The following is a 17,836-nucleotide window of genomic DNA, read 5'->3' on the forward strand; positions in this document are numbered from 1 at the left end:
GTGACATTCACGAGATCTCAAGTAACTCCAATATTATTCAAGTTGAAATCTATCACTTAGCGTAGAGTTCATGCACTAAATGTACTTTTGTCACTGAAGTGTTTGATAAGCACGATCTTCTCCGTTTCCCTAGGAAGATCAATGGTCCATGACGTGATTGTACTCCTTGATGATGGAAGCTCACACAATTTTGTGGATGCAAAATTGGTGCAGAAACTGTGCCTGCACATGCAATACAATGACCATGAGTATCGCGTGAAGATGGCTCGTGGTGAGGATACGGATATATGGAATCAGATGGTTCCTGACTTGACGCTCAAGCTAGCTAATTACAATAAGAACCTGGATTTCCACATCATGTGCCTGGACAGAGCAGATGTTATTTTAGAAATTCCATGGTTTTATGATAAACAAGACACGTTGTATATATACTACGTATATATACTACGTACATCACTCTCTTGTTTCGGTTAAACAGGACATGCCTCTTGTATTATTTTGCTTTGTAATCAGATTTCTCTAAATAATGGTTTTGCAATACCAATTGTTATTGCTTAAGCATATAAAGTTTTCTAATGTTGACTTTATCAATGAGTACCATCTCCTTGGTTTGATTCATTGGTGCTTGGTACTTCTGTCGCTGAATTTCGTAAAAATGTTTCATTTTCTTCTCTTTCTTCTGTTGAACTTCGGGATTCCGACGAATCCAATCTTATCCGAGAAATCATGATTGATTTCAAGGATGTTTTCCTTGATGATCTACCAGGAGGTAGGATCAAAACGTACGAACGGATCCGTTCCATACCGTACAAACGTACTGTACGATCTGTACAACGATTTTTTTCCTTTTTTTTTGGAAGATGAGCGTGGCTGAGGGTTTTTGATGCATTTTGCTAACTTTTGGGCAACCAAACCAATTCTCATTTGAGCTTTGATATGCCTGTTCAATCATCAATATCGTCTAAACTTTGAAGTCTCTTGCAGTAGTTACACAGTATGTGGTTGTCTTGTAAAACATGTCTTTAAATGTCTCTAAAAGTTGTTACCCTCTCTTGTTTTTCATCAAAAATGTCCTAGAAAGTTTGGTAAATTGAATTTTTTATACAAGAGTACGTATTTTTACGCACATAAATTTTTTTCCTGTACGGAACCTACCTTCTGGCTTGCCGCCTTGGAGGAGAGTAGATCATGCCATTGAGTTGGTGGCTGGTAGCCAACCTTTCTCAAAGAAATCCTATCGGTTTAGTAAGACCGAGGAGGACGAGGTTTAGTGACAGTTCAAAGATTATCTCGACAAGGGTTTTGTTCAACCAAGTAGATTCCTGTGGGGAGCGCCTATGTTACTTTCTCAAAAGAATATGCGCTTCTGCGTGGATTACAAGGGGTTGAATAAGCTCACTGTCAAGAACAAGTATCCGTTCTCGCGTATGGATGATCTAATAGATCGACTCCATGGAGCACTATATTTTACGAAGATAGACCTGCAATCAGGCTATCACCAAATACGCGTTATGGTCACTATGAATTTTTGGTCTTGCCTTTGGCTTGACCAACGCTCTTGCTACGTTGCGGCAGATGATGAATGCATAGTTACATGGGACGGCAAGTCGGGGTCGAGAACGGGGACAGGACGGCAAAAGTGAGGAAACGGGGACGGGGGTTGGAACGGCAAAAAAAAAAGAGAGTTTTTTTGGCATTTTTTGACCTACACACATGCCACACACATAGAGCATCACTTTGACCATAAATTTACACTAAATAGACCAAAGCACACGAGTCATATAGGCGGAAAGGTGCTAATAAAACATCGATGATCGATGGATACAAAATGAGAAGTGCATGCCACAAGGGCTCAAGAGTCAAAAAGCCTAAAGGACTTAGGACAAGCCTGAGGCCTCAAGGATAACAAAAAGTACAAAGGGCTATGTAGTAGGTAGAGTCGTAGACTCAAGAGTCTAGACTCGAGAGTCGAGTGATCAATGATCATCAAACTCAAGAAGTGCTCGCCTGCTGAATCTCCATATTGTCGTCGTAGTCGAGGTCGTCAGCAACGTATGAGGGCTCGGGAGGCTCGCATTGAGGCTCGAAGTCCTCCTCTAGCTCCTCCAAAAGAGTATCGGCCATAGATGGATTCTCTTGTGCCATCTCCCACTCAGTGAAGGGATCTGCCCTGTGTGTGACGCTCTTGGCAAGCATGCGCAAGTTAGCGCTCACAAACACCAAATCATTGGCCCTCTGAACCCCAAGGCGATTCCTCTTCTTAGAGGCAATGTGACTGTACACACTCCATAGTTGCTCCAAGCAACTAGTGGTACAGACTTGGCTAAGGACACGAACAGCCAAGCGCTGCAAATGTGGGCCATCTCCTCCATAGTCCTCCCACCACAAAACCGAGCCAATCTTGTTGCGATCAAGCTGTGCATCTACACATCCATAGGAGCCCGTCTTTTGCCTGTAGTTGAGTAGCTCGTCTCTAATCTTGCGCCTAATGTCACTGCTAGGCTCAAGGCGCTCCAATGCAAGCCGCCATCCTTTGCTCACCTCCTTGTCGGTCTCTTGACGCCTTCCCTGAAACTCAGGGTCAAGCACAAGCTGTCGCATGAAGTGGAGAGTAGTATCCATTCCACCTCCACTCACACAAGCCATGAATCTCCACATACTGAACAGGGTCAAGCACAAGCTTCTCAAGTGCCTCTATCATCCGATCCATGGCTTCGTAGACTTTGTCAATGCATGGCTACAAGCCATCCACCACTCGAAGTAGGTGTAGAATAGGCTTGACCATGGCGTCAAGAGTCTTCACCTCCTCCCACCAAGCGACGTCGTCGGCCCATTCTCGGCATTTCAATCCTGTTGCTGATGTAGACTCCGGCATGGCCCGAAACTCATCACTGAGAAAGAGGCCCATTAAGGCTCTGCCACATGTAGACAAGCGGCCTAGCATAAGCCAATTGAATGCAAATCTTGTCTCTGAATATTTGAGCAAGGACAAGTGGCTCCTCTTTGAGAATTCATGGTGCACTTTTTGATGGTTGAGCACAAAGGAGACAATTCGAGAGGCGTCACCAATGGTGGGTGAAATCCATGACAAGTTCCCTATGTCCTTGAGGAGGTTATTGAGGCAATGCGCCATGCAAAATGTGACATGGATGCTGGGATACATGCCCTCAATGATAGCCTCGGCTGCCCTATTTGACGCCTCTCCATCTGCAACCATACAAAGGACATTCTCCGGGCCGATGATCTCTATGGTGCTTGTCACCGCTTGCGGGTGTCGCTCCATCCATTTACAAGGAGAGAGACGCCATTGGTCTCCCACAAATCCTTTGTTGCTTGGGCCGCTTGCTCCACGGCAAGCTTCTCTTTGTCAAGGAGGGTGGTGCGAAGCCTCTCCGATGAAGGTGGCACATAAGAGGAGCCATATTCCCCTATTTTCGTAACCATGGTTCGAAAGTATGGAGACCTATCCACACAAAATAGAGCACGTTGTGTTAGTATGGAGAGTCGAGAGTCGAGAAGTTATAACCCATTATGAATACAAAATGGAAGATTGCAATGTGCATATGCCAAGGGAAACTCACCGCGAAGCATGGAAGGCAATGTGGTCGTGGAAGAAGAATCGGGCAACCGACCTATCCACCTCTTCCTTCAATTTAGGATTCCAATTTTCGTTGAGAGTGCTTTGGCGATGCGGAACAGAAGAGGACGGTGTAGATGCATGGCTCTTGAAGCTTCGAGAGATTTCGTCAAGGTTGGCTTCCCTTTGCTCTCGCGGTGTCGCCCTGGCGGAGGGATCAACGGCAACAAAACGGCCCCTCTTGGCCGCTTCCGCAACCTCATACACCGTGAGCTTCTCAAGAAGATCCAACCTCTTCTCGGGAGCTACATGAGGGCAAAACTTCACCTCGTGACCGGGTTCATGAAGAAGATGGGCTCGCACTTTGTTTGAACCACCCGTTCTCTTGTATGGGCATAGCTTGCATGTCCATGGTCTTGCACCGCCACCTTTGCCACGCGTGCTAAAGTCGACTTCATCCCACCACGACCACGTTTGCACGGCGGGCCTCCTTCGAGAAGAACCAGCTTGAGAAGTGGAGTTGGCTTGAGATGACATGATGGTGGAGAGACTCGAGAGAGTAGAGCTTAGAAGTTAGAGGAGTTAGAGGAGTTAGAGGAGAGCTTCTGTGGAGAGAGTAGAGGAGAGCTTCAAAGTGGGTAGAAGAGGGAGAGAGTGGAGACTCAAGGGTATTGTGTAGAGCATACGGGCCACGGCGCGTAGTCATGCTTGAGCCTTGAGCAATGAGACTATAAGTAGAGAGGAGAGCTTGAGCCTTGAGGGAATAAGTACTAAGAGGCCCAAGGGGGCTTTTATAGCCTCCCAAGGGCCAAGCCCCCAAAATATGGCAGTTGGGCTGCAAACAGACGTTTAAAACGGTAAAAAACAGTCATAAACGGCTATTTTTATCCGCCTGAAAACTGCTGTTCCCGGTCGTCCCCGTCCGACCCAGTCCGTCCCCCTACGACCCACCTGTCCGGCCAAAAATCCGACCGTCCCAAGGCGTCCCGGTCCGTCCTCGGCCCGGTAACGGTCGTCCCCCGACCCTAGGGCCCGTCCTCCCCGTCCCCTATAACAATGGATAAATGATTTGCTGAGGCCATTTCTAGGCAACTTCGTTGTTGTATTTCTCGATGACATCTTGTTTACAGCCGAAGTTTGTCTAAGCATTTGCCGTATATACGCGCTGTTCTCGACGTACTGAGAACTGAGAAGCTTTATGCTAAGGCTTCTAAGTGTGAATTCTTTAAGCAAGAGTTTATGTATTTGGATCACATCATTACTCGCAATAAAATTCACGTCGACCTTGTAACATTGGATAAAGTGCGAAATTGGCCCATTCTTAAGAATGTGTGCCAAGTAAAGTTCTTTTTAGGCTTTACAAGATTCTTTTGCAGATTAATCAAGGATTACTCTAAAGTTGCTGCTCCGCTTACGCAACTTTTAAAAGGAAGGGTGAAAGGACCGAAGACTTAGGGTCCTCATCGTAAAGGTAATCCCCCTATTGTCTGAAATGAGCGTCTCAACGAGAGCTTTAGGACACTAAAGCCCTTGGTGACTGCTACGCCAATATTGCATATCGTGGATCCTAGCAAGCCATCGTAGTCGAAACGGATGCTAGTGATTATGCGATTGGTGCAGCGTTGTATCAGGATGGACTTCCTGTTGCATTTGAAAGTAAGAAACTTTCTGACGTTGAAATGCATTACCCAACGTATAAGAAGGAGCTTTACGCCGTAGTCCACCCCTTGAGGAAGTGGCGGCACTACTTGTATGACTCTATGTTTGTTGCATGGGTAGATCATCACTCCTTGCACTATATCTGTGATCAGGGTGACCTCAAAGACCGGAAGGCTAGATGGGTTGAACTTATGCGAGAGTTTGACTTTAAGATCCGTTACAGAAAAGGATCCAGCAATCAAGTTGCAGATGCACACAGCCGGATTCCCGAGGTTAATGCCTTGTCTATGGCTGAAATCTCGATGGATTTCTATCTCTCTCTCCGAGGGCTATGTCGCTCCGATAGCTATTTTGACAAGATATGGAACGAGGTCAAAGCGGGACATGACTCGTGTATACGCTTGGGTGGTCCGGAGACCCAAATGAGTCGTGCTGGAGAGATGAGACAGCGACAGTATTCCATTAGAGGTGGACTATTGTTCAAAAATGGAAAAGTTTGCATGCCAAAATGCCACGATGTTCCTAGCACTGGGCAACCAGGCATCTAGAGAACTTTGACATTGGTTAAGCAATATTTCTATTGTTCAAGTATGCTCTCTTACATAGAGAGCTATGTGAAGAGATGCACTCATTGTCAGGTCAATAAGGCAGAGCGCCTGTTGCTAAATGGACTATTTTCTTATTTTCTCGAGTAATTTCTTTTTATTGAAATTAGGATATTTAAAGATGTGCACTTGAACCATAAGGTTAGGAATTGTAGATCTATTGGAATTATTAAAAGCCATCACGAACGGAAAACTTTGATGCGTCATATGATGGGTGACATTAAGCACGCCAAGGGGCTTTACCGTTAGTTCGGTGGGAGAGACTGGGAAACGAATATCCCTGATGCGTCACGTGATGGGGTGACGGGAGCATCGGAAAGGAAATATCTCGTTGGTCTGGCAAGAAACCTGAACTGGAAAGAGGAATACACAAGCACAAGAATAAAGATGGGTTCTGAGAAGCTTTTTCTTAAAAAGCGGAATATTTTAACGAGTTTTCCGGGAAGAGCGGACGCTTTCCCGCGAGGAATCTATGTTTGCATTGCATTCGTACATGTGGTTGCATCCAAGGACGCCTGGGAAGGGTTGTGAAAGGCATTGTTTTTAACTTATAAGGTTTTATTGAGTTTTTGGGCAGGTTCAGACCAATTTTTAAATATGCCAGCCGCCCACTTAATAAGTGGGCAGCCACTTAGAAAATAAAGCAACAAAACCAGCCAGCGAATTCTCTCTCCCTATTTCGAGTAGAGCAGCACCAACAAAAAAAAAAAAAAACGGCCGCGATCTCTACGCGAGTAGCTATTCGTGCCGTGGCCAAGGAGCTATAAAAGCACCACATGCCTTCTTTAAAAAGGAGTTACCAACGTCAACAAGTGAAGACTCTGCCGCCAGATAATGCAAGAGATCGCGAGACTACGAAGCACGGAAGTCGCTTTTCCCGCGCAAGAGCGACAGGTATCTATTGTGGATTCGCCATACGAATTGTTGTCGCGTGTTTCTGTGTGTCTTTGCAGGTACTTCATCGCGAAGGAGAAGCAAGAAGGCTTCGGCCTACGCTTGGGAATTCCGGGAACGGAATTCGGAAATTGTCTGTGGAGTCTCGACTCCCAGTACAGACGGAAGAAGGATTGAGAGCTCATCTCTAGGATTTCCCTTACGGGAAGGAACGACCATCGAGTCAGAGATTTAAAACGGAGGGGTTTTCTCCGATTCTTGTGCTTGTAAAAAGATTCTTCCTAATAAAGGATTCTTTGGTCCCAAATACTGTGTTGAACATCTCCCTCAACTCTGTTTAGTTGAAAGATTATTTATTTTCATCTTGTTGATTATTCGTGTGCGCTCCCATTTGTGACAGTGGTATCAGAGCTAGGATTCCTCTCTTTCTCTGCAAAGAAGGACAAATCCAGGAAGGAACGGGAAGAACCATGACAAGCCATGGAAGAACCGCTGAAGACGAACTTTAGCAAGTGCGAGCACAACTCGCGGAATTGCAACAACTCATGTCGTTGCTAGCTGTCCAAAAGGCTTTGGACGGAATCAAGAAGCCGCAAGGAACGGATGTCGATGGGCGTCAGGAAAATCCTGTGAATGGAAGTAACCCGCAGGTGGATGGTGCGGAAAAAGGTGCCAAAACGCACAAGGGATCTCCGGATCAGGACAAACGGCCTTCCAAAAGCAAGGGCCAGGAAAAAGAACTTTCTCTGCTTAATGAAAGCAAGGATGTCTAAATCTCTTCTCCATCATACTCTCCTGATTATACTACTACATCTACTTCTCATACAATATCTGAATCTTCTCCCAAGAAGAAAACTCCTACTACTTCCCTACATGCTACTAAAGAGAAGCCCCAGTTCAAGAGGGATAACCGCAGACGTCACCACAAGATGCGGATTTTCATATCCGGTGACAAGGATGTGAAGTTTGATAACTACAGAGGACGGAGAGATATCTCCAAGGCACTGTCTTTCATCAGGCTGTTTGAAGTTGCTTTTGCCAACGGAAACTTCATTGAAAAATCCAAGTTGCGTCATGTTGGGATGCATCTCAAAGAGACTACAAGCAACTGGTGGCTAGCCAAAATTCTGGAAGGTACTCAAGCCAAAACTTGGACTCAATTCAAAGCTGAATTCTATGAACAATTTCTTCCACCTGATTTCGAGAAGGACATTCGGAAGGAATGGGACTGGCTCGCCCAGAAGGAACAAGAGAAAGTCACGGCTTATGTTGACAAGTTTTGGTCTGTTCTTCTAAACGTTACGCCTTTTATGAAGATTTCCAACGAAGAAAAGATGCGAAAGTTTGAAGCAGGTCTTCAACAACCGCTTCGGAAGAGCATGAAGGTGTACCCACATGACACCCTTCAGCGGATGATGGAGTCAGCAATCATTGCCAAGGATTTACATTCCACTGGTACTCCCAGACGGATGGAAGATAGCACATACCATGCAAGGCAAAGAGCGGTCTATGATGACCATGGCAACCAAGGCAAAAAGCGTTCCCCAGAGGACCCGGATGAGCCTAAGAAGCCAGAGGGTACCAGAAAACGGCTTAAGTATCTCACGTCGAACCAAGTACAAACCTTCAAAGAGCAAGGAAGGTGCTTCTACTGTGGTGAAAAAGGACATATAAAGCCCGACTGCCCTGTTCGGCAACAACGACGGGAACAAGCATTTTCGAAGAAGGAACAATCGAAGAAGAAACCCGCTCCACCGAGCTTGAATTCCATTCCTGATGTGCAAGGGAATACAGAAACCGAGAAAGGGAAGCGTCAGCTCCTTAAAGGCTGGGGATCTGTGAATAACCAATGGGTGTTGATCCTCTACGACCCTGGATCGACGGAAAACTTCATCTCACTGGAAACTACAGAACGCTTGGGCCTTACTCAGCTTGAAACTCCAGTCACTTCCGGATCAGCATTTGAGGGGTTGCCCACCAATGCAACTCCCGTGCAAGGACAACTCAATCTCCGAATTGGTGAATACAAGGACCGCGAATGCTTTTTGATGGCACCTATCGAGGGATGTGATATCATCTTGGGTATGCCATGGCATTACCATATGCAACCGGTCCCAGATTATGTAGAAAAGACCCTTGCTTTTGAGCATGAGGGCAAGAACATTAAAATTTTTGCTGATGTAGGGGATTGGCTATTCCCTATTGTAAGCCATATCTCCATTAAGAAGGAAATAAAGAAGTGCGTTTCTGCTTACTTGATTTTCGCACGTGAAAGAGATAAAACTAATGAGGGTTCGCTCTCTAGTTTAGAAATTAAACGTTTTCAATTTCTTGAAAAGTATAAAGATTGTTTCACGGACAAGCTACCTCCGGAACGTCTGGAGGATCATCGCATTGATCTCGTACCAGGTAGCTCTCCCCCAAACCTACCCCCTTATCAGGTTAGTCTTGCTCAGCAAGAGGAAATTTTGAAGCAAGTCAACGAGCTTCTAGAAAAAGGTCTAGTACGACCAAGTACTTCGCCTTACTGCTCTTTAGTTCTATTGGTGTAGAAGAAAGACGGCACGTTTCGAATGTGCATAGATTATCGATCTCTAAACAAAATCACTATCAAGAATTGCTTTCCGATACCCCGGATTGATGATATTCTCGATAAGCTGCAGGGAGCAAGCATCTTTAGTCGAATTGACTTAAAAAGTGGGTATCATCAGATACGCATAGCCCCTGAAGATGTCCATAAGACTGCCTTTCGCACAACTTTTGGACTTTATGAATTTTTGGTAATGCCGTTTGGCTTGACCAATGCTCCTGCCACATTCAATTGAATGATGGACCGAATTTTCAGCCCACACCAAGCTTTCACAGGAGTGTTCTTTGATGACATACTCGTCTTTTCAAAGACCGAGGAACATCGAAAGCACTTGGATATAGTGTTTCAGGAATTGCGAAAGCATGAGTTGCATGTGAATGCAAAGAAGAGTGAGTTCTTCCTCACTGAGATACACTATCTCTGCCATATAGTCTCACACAACTAAGTGAAAATGGATCCCGCATAGATCCAAGTCGTGCAAGATTGGCCAACTCCCACTACGGTACATGATGTACGAAGTTTTCTGGGATTGTGTTCTTACTATCCGAGGTTTATCGGAGGCTTTGCTCAAGTAGCAAGACCACTTCATGACCTAACAAGGAAAAAGATCCCTTTCAGGTGGGGATCGAGACAACAAGGTGCCTTTGGTAGGCTAAAGTACCTATTAAGCCATGGACCTATTTTGATAGTGCCAAACTTAAGGAAACCATTCGAGGTTCACTGCGATGCTTCAGGTGATTGCATCGGTGCAGTGCTTAACCAAGAAGCCCATGCAATGGCTTATGAAAGTAGACGACTTAAGGATGCCTCGATCTACGAGAAGGAACTTATGGTTGCGATCCACGCCTTGTCTACCTGGAAGCATTATCTTCTAGGAGCGGATTTTGTGATCAAAACCGATCACCAGAGTTTGCGGTATTTTCTTACGAAACGGAAATTATCTGAGAAGCAAATGAGATGGGTCAACTTTTTGTCCATGTTTCACTTCCAGATCCTCCATACGGCTGGGAGTAAGAATGTGGCTGCAGACGCATTGTCTAGACGGCCTAGGGTGAACGTAGTTACTTCTATGTATCACCAAGAATTGGAATTACTTCCAGAGTTGTATCCGAATGACCCAGACTTCTCCTCCACTTGGAATAAATTACAGAACGGAGAGGATGAATATCCCTATTCTATTCGGGATGGTTACCTCTATCACCACCAAGCAATTTGCATGGCAAAACCATTGAGAAAGAAAATCATGGAAGAAGCACATGCTTCACCATATGCAGGTCATCGGGGAATTCTCCCTACGACCTTAGCATTGGAAAGATATTTCTTTTGGCCAAGCCTTAAAGCAGACATTGATCAATATGTCAAGGAATGCTTGGTTTGCCAAAAAGTAAAGTATGATCGGCATAAGACGCTTGGGTTACTCCAACCTTTACCTGTGCCTGATCAACCCTGGGAGAGTATTGCCATGGATTTTATTATGAATCTCCCAAAGACTCAAACTGGAAATGATGCGATATGGACTATCGTGGACAGATTTAGCAAGCAAGCTCACTTTATTCTAGTTAAGAAAACAATCAAAGCAGACCATATGGCTAGAATTTTTCTAGCACAGATCTTTAAGCATCATGGGCTGCCCAAGTCTATTGTGAGTGATCGAGATCCTCGCATGACAGGCAACTTTTGGCGTGCCTTGTTTGATAACCTTGGCACAAAGTTGAATCTTTCTTTTGCATATCATCCTCAAACGGATGGGCAGAGTGAGATCGCTAATTCCACAGTATTGGATATGCTGAAATCTTATGTGTCAGAAAGACAATCTGATTGGGAAAAGTATTTGCCTCTTGTTGAGTACGCGTATAACAATACCGTGCATTCATCTACGGGGAAAGCACCTTTTGAGATTCTCTATGGTAAGCCTTTGCTTCCACCGATCCTTGTCACTAAGGATAAGATTTTCGCAGCGGATGAGTTTGTCCGGGATTTGGACACGGCCTACAGGCAAGTTACGAGAGCAATTTTGCGCTCTCAGGAAAAACATAAGAAAGTTGCGGACAAGCACAGAAGGAATTTGGACTTAATAGTCAGTCAATTAGTCTTACTCAACTTTGAGAAGGCAAGACTAAAGAAACAAGCGACTCATAAAGGGAAAGTGGTAAAACTTTCCAATCGCTATTATGGGCCGTTTAAGATAATTGACCAAGTGAACGATGTGACGTTCCAATTAGACTTACCATCTAATTGGAAGATCCACAATGCTTTCCATGTTAGTGTACTCCGGCCATATGTGGGACCGCCTCCAAGTCAACCTATTGCTGAGGAACCTCCTGAGGTTGAGGAAACGGAAGAAATACTCCAACAGGAATAGATCATTCATCATCAGGAGCGGCCACTTAAGTCCGAGAAGATTACACGAAAGTATTTGGTAAAGTTGAATTATTCTACTGTAGATGCTCAGTGGATGACCGAGCAGGAATTAGCACCCTATCCCGAGATTCTAGAAGGATATGTACAAGCACTACAGTTGGGGACAACTGTTTAGAAGCCAGAGGGATGTTGCCATTTGACTATTTTCTTATTTTCTTATTTTCTCAAGTAATTTCTTTTTATTGAAATTAGAATATTTAAAGATGTGCACTTAAACCGTAAGGTTAGGAACTGTAGATCTACTGGAATTATTAAAAGCCATCAGGAACAGAAAACTCTGATGCGTCATATGATGGGTGACATTAAGCATCGCGAAGGGGTTTTACCGTTAGTTCGGTGGGAGAGACCGGGAAACGAATATTCCTGATGCGTCACGTGATGGGGTGACGGGAGCATCGGAAAGGGAATATCTCGTTGGTCTGGCAGGAAACCCGAACTGGAAAGAGGAATACGCGTAAAGACGCAAGCACAAGAATAAAGATGGATTCTGAGAAGCTTTTTCTTAAAAAGCGGAATATTTTAACGAGTTTTCCGGGAAGAGCAGACGCTTTCCCGCGAGGAATCTATGTTTGCATTGCATTCGTGCATGTGGTTGCATCCAGGGACGCCTGGGAAGTGTTGTGAAAGGCATTGTTTTTAACATATAAGGTTTTATTGAGTTTTTAAGCAGGTTCATACCAATTTTAAAATATGCCGGCCGCCCACTTAATAAGTGGGCAGCCACTTAGAAAATAAAGCAACAAAACCAGCCAGCAGATTCTCTCTCCCTATTTTAGGTAGAGCAGCACAAGAAAAAAAAAAACCGGCTGCGATCTCTACGCGAGCAGCTATTCATGCCGTGGCCAAGGAGCTATAAAAGCACCACATGCCCTCATTGAAAAAGGAGTTACCAACGTCAGCAAGAGAAGACTCTACCGCCAGATAACGCAAGAGATCGCGAGACTACGAAGCACGAAAATCACTTTTCCCGCGCAAGAGCGACAGGTATCTATTGTGGAATCGCCATACGAATTGTTGTCGCGTGTTTATGTGTGTCTTTGCAGGTACTTCATCGCGAAGGAGAAGCGAGAAGGCTTCGGCCTACGTGTGGGAATTCCAGGAACGGAATTCGGAAATTGTCTATGGAGTCTCGACTCCGAGTACAGACGGAAAAAGGATTGAGAGCATATCTCTAGGATTTCCCTTACGGGAAGGAACGACTATCGAGTCAGAGATTCAGAACGAAGGGGTTTTCTCCGGTTCTTGTGCTTGTAAAAAGATTCTCCCTAATAAAGGATTCTCTTTAAAGGGGGGACCAACCCATCTTATGGTCCCAAATACTGTGTCGAACTTCTCCCTCAACTCTGTTTAGTTGAAAGATTATTTATTTTCATCTTGTTGATTATTCGTGTGCGCTCCCGTTTGTGACAACGCCTTAGGAAAGCTAGCCTGCTACATCCATTGGAAATTCCTGATGCCAAGTGGCTGAGTAATTCTATGGATGTCATCATAGGGTTGGCAAATAGTAGTCGGGGCAAAGATGCCATTTGGGTTGAGGTCGATAGACTTACAAAAATGGCTTTTTTATCAACGAAGTCGACTGGTAAAAAGCCATGAGTGGGCGGTTTTATTTGTCAATCAGCTTTACAAGCTGTATGGTCTGCCAGAGGATATCGTCAGTGATCGAGATACCAAGTTCACTGGCCGATTTTGGCAAGATGTGTTTGCTCACCTTTGGACGAAGTTGAGTATGTCGTCCTCTAATCATTTTGAGTCCGACGGACAAACTGAGAGGATGAACCAGACGTTACAGGACATGCTTATTGCTGAGAGCTTATGTCTCTCACAAGCAATCTGATTGGGAAAGGTATCTTCCACAATTAGAGTTTGCCTACAATAGTAGCAAGCATCTGCTACTGGATTTAGCCCATTCATGTTGATGTATGAATTTGAGCCTAAATCCCCTATTGCTTTGGCTTAGAGAAAGTCAAGGATCGCCAAGCTCGAGATTTCTTGTATGGCATGCAAGAAATGCTCCAATTGGCTAAGGATAGTATAAGGACAGCTCGTGATCGAGTACCACTTACGATAATCAAAAGCGATCTCCAAGGACTCTAGAGGTGGGACAATGGGTCTATCTGAGGATACCCAAGGATTCCAAGACTATGCGAACTGGAAAGCACTATAAGCTTTCAACTAGATATTGTGGTCAGTTCTTGATCACAAAGAAAATTGGCCAAGTTGCCTATAAACTGGCTCTTCCTTCGGATTTTAGTGTAGATCCAATGTTTCATGTCAACTACCTTAAAGATAGATTAGGCAAAGCCGACGTGGTTGTGCCTATCGAGAAAAATGTATGGCAAGATATGCCAACCGAGTATATTCCTCGAGAACCAGAGGTTGTTCTAGATCATCGTACCCGTCATTCACGCCAAAAGCCTTACGATGAGTACTTAATTAAATGGAAGGGTTAATCTGAAAGGTTTCTACTTGGGAATCAGTTAGAGCTTTAAAAGCTCAGTTCCCCCACTTCATTCATGAGGACATCAATGGTTCTTAAGGGGGGAAGATGTTATGTCCGTTCCAAGAGAGGGGATCGGGCCTAAAGGCTGTCGTCGGGATGGGCGTCCAATGTCTGGGCGAACGTAGTGGCCGGCCATTATTATTAAAGAGAGGCCAAGACCTCATTTGTAGTTATCGGTCCCCATTGGCAGAGTGCCAATGGTTAGCCCGTGAGGCTAGGTGTGCGCGAGGTCACCTTGAGGAGGTGAGGTCGGGTGGTATGGGATGCTCGGTCTTACAGATGCACGCCTATGTCCTCGGACGCTAGCCCCAACACGAGGGTGCTACCGGATGGTGGCTATGGTCGGGGGTGGTTCGTCTGACGCGTGTCTATAGGCGATTTGTGTAGCTATGAGATCCTCTTTGTGTGGCTAGCCCGTGAGGCTAGGAGTGCATGAGGTCACCTCGAGGAGGTGAGGCCGGGTGGTATGGGACGCTCGGTCTTACAAGTGCACGCCTACGTCCTCGGACGCTTGCCAGAATGGGGGTGCTACCGGATGGTGGCTATGGTCGGGTGGTTCATCCGACGCGTGTCTATAGGCGGTTTGTGTAGCCGGGAGATCCTCTTTGCGTGTTTTTTTTCAGCTGCCTATATAGGCAAACTACAAGTTTGCCCTACCTCAGCCAAAAAACCCCACGACCCTTGTAGAATGACCTAAAATGCTAATAAATATGTAAACTCACTGAAAGTGACCTGGTTTAGAAGTAGATCTGCAAAAGACTCCAGACTCTGACCCCGAGAAACCCTAGGAAACCCTAGGAACGAACCTATATAGGCAAACTACAAGTTTGCCCTACCTCAGCCAAAAAACCCCACGACCCTTGTAGAATGACCTAAAATGCTAATAAATATGTAAACTCACTGAAAGTGACCTGGTTTAGAAGTAGATCTGCAAAAGACTCCAGACTCTGACCCCGAGAAACCCTAGGAACGAAGGTCCCGCCTCATGCAAGCCTACCGGGTGAGCAACACAGTGAAGTGCACCGTCGTGAACAGGCACGTCTACCTCAAGTACGGCCGAGCACAGCCACCAAACAGCCCTCATTCCCTAAGCTGCTCTTGGGAGATACCGGAGCTACCACTGGACAAGAATCTGAACTCTAACAATCTGTTGGGGTAAGCCTTAGCTTACACTCGCAATGAGAACACTCCCTAAAAGCCAAGCATGCACGCTTTAAGTGCACACTCACATTTTTCCTATGGAACCTACAAAGTCTCACACATGCTACTCATTCCCTAAACACATGCTACACACTTGATAGCCACATGCCACTTGATGGTAGCTCACATTACCCTTGCCATTTCCACTTGTGGTGCATATCCATCCAACCATTGATTGCATTTCTCCACATTGAGCTTATAAATGGGCAATATCCAAAGCTTGTAACTCCCTCTCTCCAATTCTAATCAATCAAGCAAGTTATTTTCATTCTATATTGTGTATCGAGCTCACTCTCTAATCTACTCCTAATCATCTATTGGCTATGGTGCAATCATGAATGCCTCATTGGTCTATCCACCATAAGCTTTACACAAAAGATGTTGCCTCAACTTGATCATATGACAACAGTCTTGCCAAACTCAAACCCATCTAAGACTCTTAAGCTAAACTTAAGGGATTTTTGTGTGGGAGGCACAAAAATCAAACCATACTTTGACTCACTAGAACTTTGAAAGGAAAGACCATTCACGGTAGCGCAATTGCAAATTAAATCAGCTGACCTTGGCACACAATCACAAATCCCAGCACCTGACAGACTTATGCAATCTTGTAGCAGACCCCGGACCACAACCACCTGGCCTTGCACATAAAGTTCTTCACAAGGGATATAATTGGGAGAGCCCTAAGAGGACTTCAACGTGGGAGAGGTGTCAACGTACAAAAGGGAGCAGCTCTAGCATACAGCTTCATTGCCTGCTGGCTTATAAAGTTTGAACAAATTAAGCAGTGAATCCTGTATTTATGTTCCACGAGGAAGCTGTGCATGAACAGATTCTCGTTTCTTTGTGTTGATTTTAGTAATAAGCACTCCGTCGCCCCCGCCTTGCACTAAAGTAAAATCCCGAAACATAAGGTAAGTGTGACTTTCCCACATGTGGATGGAGGGTGTGCTCAACCAAATATATGCCCGAATGCATGTATGCCATTTGGTGGATGTGCATCTTGTAATATCAAAATCTCATACCACAGGTGCTTCTGTGGGTACATTTTCATCCAATGCACCTCCTGCAGATGTCAAACCAGGGCACATTATGTTTGCTCCAGCAAGAACAAACTTAATAGCCCCTCTGTCAACTTTGAATGTTTTCATAATAGTTGGGTCTACAAAACAAAGCAGGAGATGAGATAAGAAAGATTACAAAATGAATTCCCCAAATAAAATGGCTAAAATCACCTACACTGGTGTAAGAGACGTAGTGTTGGCATATAGGGGCCTTCTCGAACATTGAAAAAAAGAGGAACATTGTTCACAACCACCAGATTGACATGATTCTGACTGCTCAAATAGAAAATCAATAAGCAACATTTACTCATATAACATGTCCATAGCTACACCATATTAAGGCGATGAACACATTCACCGCATTTTGTGGTTTATCATTTCAACAAAGTGGGGTACATTGCCGAACAAAAGGTTTGGGACCCACCATTTGGCAACAATCAAAGGCGATTTCTTTGGCAAAAGGTCATCCAATAATGGCTCCAGGTCAGGATACTGCAAACACTCAAGAAACGGTCAATATGACAAAAGAGCTGTGCAATGACACTTAAAATGATTGCAAGTAAAACATTTTGTAGTATGTGTCACAACATGCACATCCATGAATTGTGTGTCAAAAGGGGAGCACGTCTGATTATAAGAGTGCCAACTACTATGTTCATTGAATAGATATCAAGGTCGATATTGTGATCCAAAATGGAACATAGCGAATCTGGCACCTGGTATAATCCTCCCAATAGACCAACCAAAGGATTAGAAATTGCATACATGTGTGCAATTTCTAATCGTTTGGTTGGTTACTGGTAGGATTATACCAGGCATCAGATTCAGTTCTTTCTAATACCTCGTCAGCAATGCTTTGCCGGATCCTCCGTTGAACAGATGCCTTTACTTGATTTTGTGCTGAGATTTCCTCTTGCGTAAACCTGCACAAGGGCCAACCCAAATTACACCTGTGCATTAAGGGGTTTTTGAGCCTCTACTCTACTTAAGAACACTTGCTGTAGAGAACAAAAATAACTGAGCGGACACAATTCAATGGAAAACACAACAGCAAGAGTCAAGATGGTCCATCTGCTTGAAATAAATACCCAAGCACCATCCCAACTCTATGAGGAGCACACCCCAAGCAAATAAGCTCCCAAACATGAGCACATGCAGAGAAAAGGTTGTCTTGACTTACACATGAAATAAGTCACTAGAGAGCAAATATGGCATTTGCCAGGTTTGACCAGTCTTGACCAATGTTGACCGCCCCATGTGGACGCACATATGGAAGCATGTGCAGACATGGAGAATCAACTAGGAACAAGCTTTAGACTTAAA

The 17,836-nt window shown here is 44.8% G+C and overlaps 1 protein-coding gene across 1 annotated transcript in view; it reads right to left on the reverse strand.

Annotated features, from left to right (window-relative positions):
- Nucleotides 1–17,836, reverse strand: part of LOC147438689 (pseudouridine synthase and archaeosine transglycosylase (PUA) domain-containing protein) — a 63,962-nt gene that overhangs the window by 11,787 nt on the left and 34,339 nt on the right. Inside the window, exons 2-5 of the mRNA XM_086484702.1 lie at nucleotides 17,355–17,436; nucleotides 16,938–17,005; nucleotides 16,689–16,786; nucleotides 16,475–16,611 (exon numbers count right to left, since the gene is read on the reverse strand). Of these exons, the coding sequence (XP_086340828.1) occupies nucleotides 16,475–16,611; nucleotides 16,689–16,786; nucleotides 16,938–17,005; nucleotides 17,355–17,436 (385 nt within the window). The remainder of the gene's footprint in view (nucleotides 1–16,474; nucleotides 16,612–16,688; nucleotides 16,787–16,937; nucleotides 17,006–17,354; nucleotides 17,437–17,836) is intronic.

The sequence above is a fragment of the Adiantum capillus-veneris genome, chromosome 16 (genome assembly GCF_014529385.1).
Source record: "Adiantum capillus-veneris isolate H3 chromosome 16, ASM1452938v2, whole genome shotgun sequence".
Taxonomy (NCBI): Eukaryota; Viridiplantae; Streptophyta; class Polypodiopsida; order Polypodiales; family Pteridaceae; genus Adiantum; species Adiantum capillus-veneris.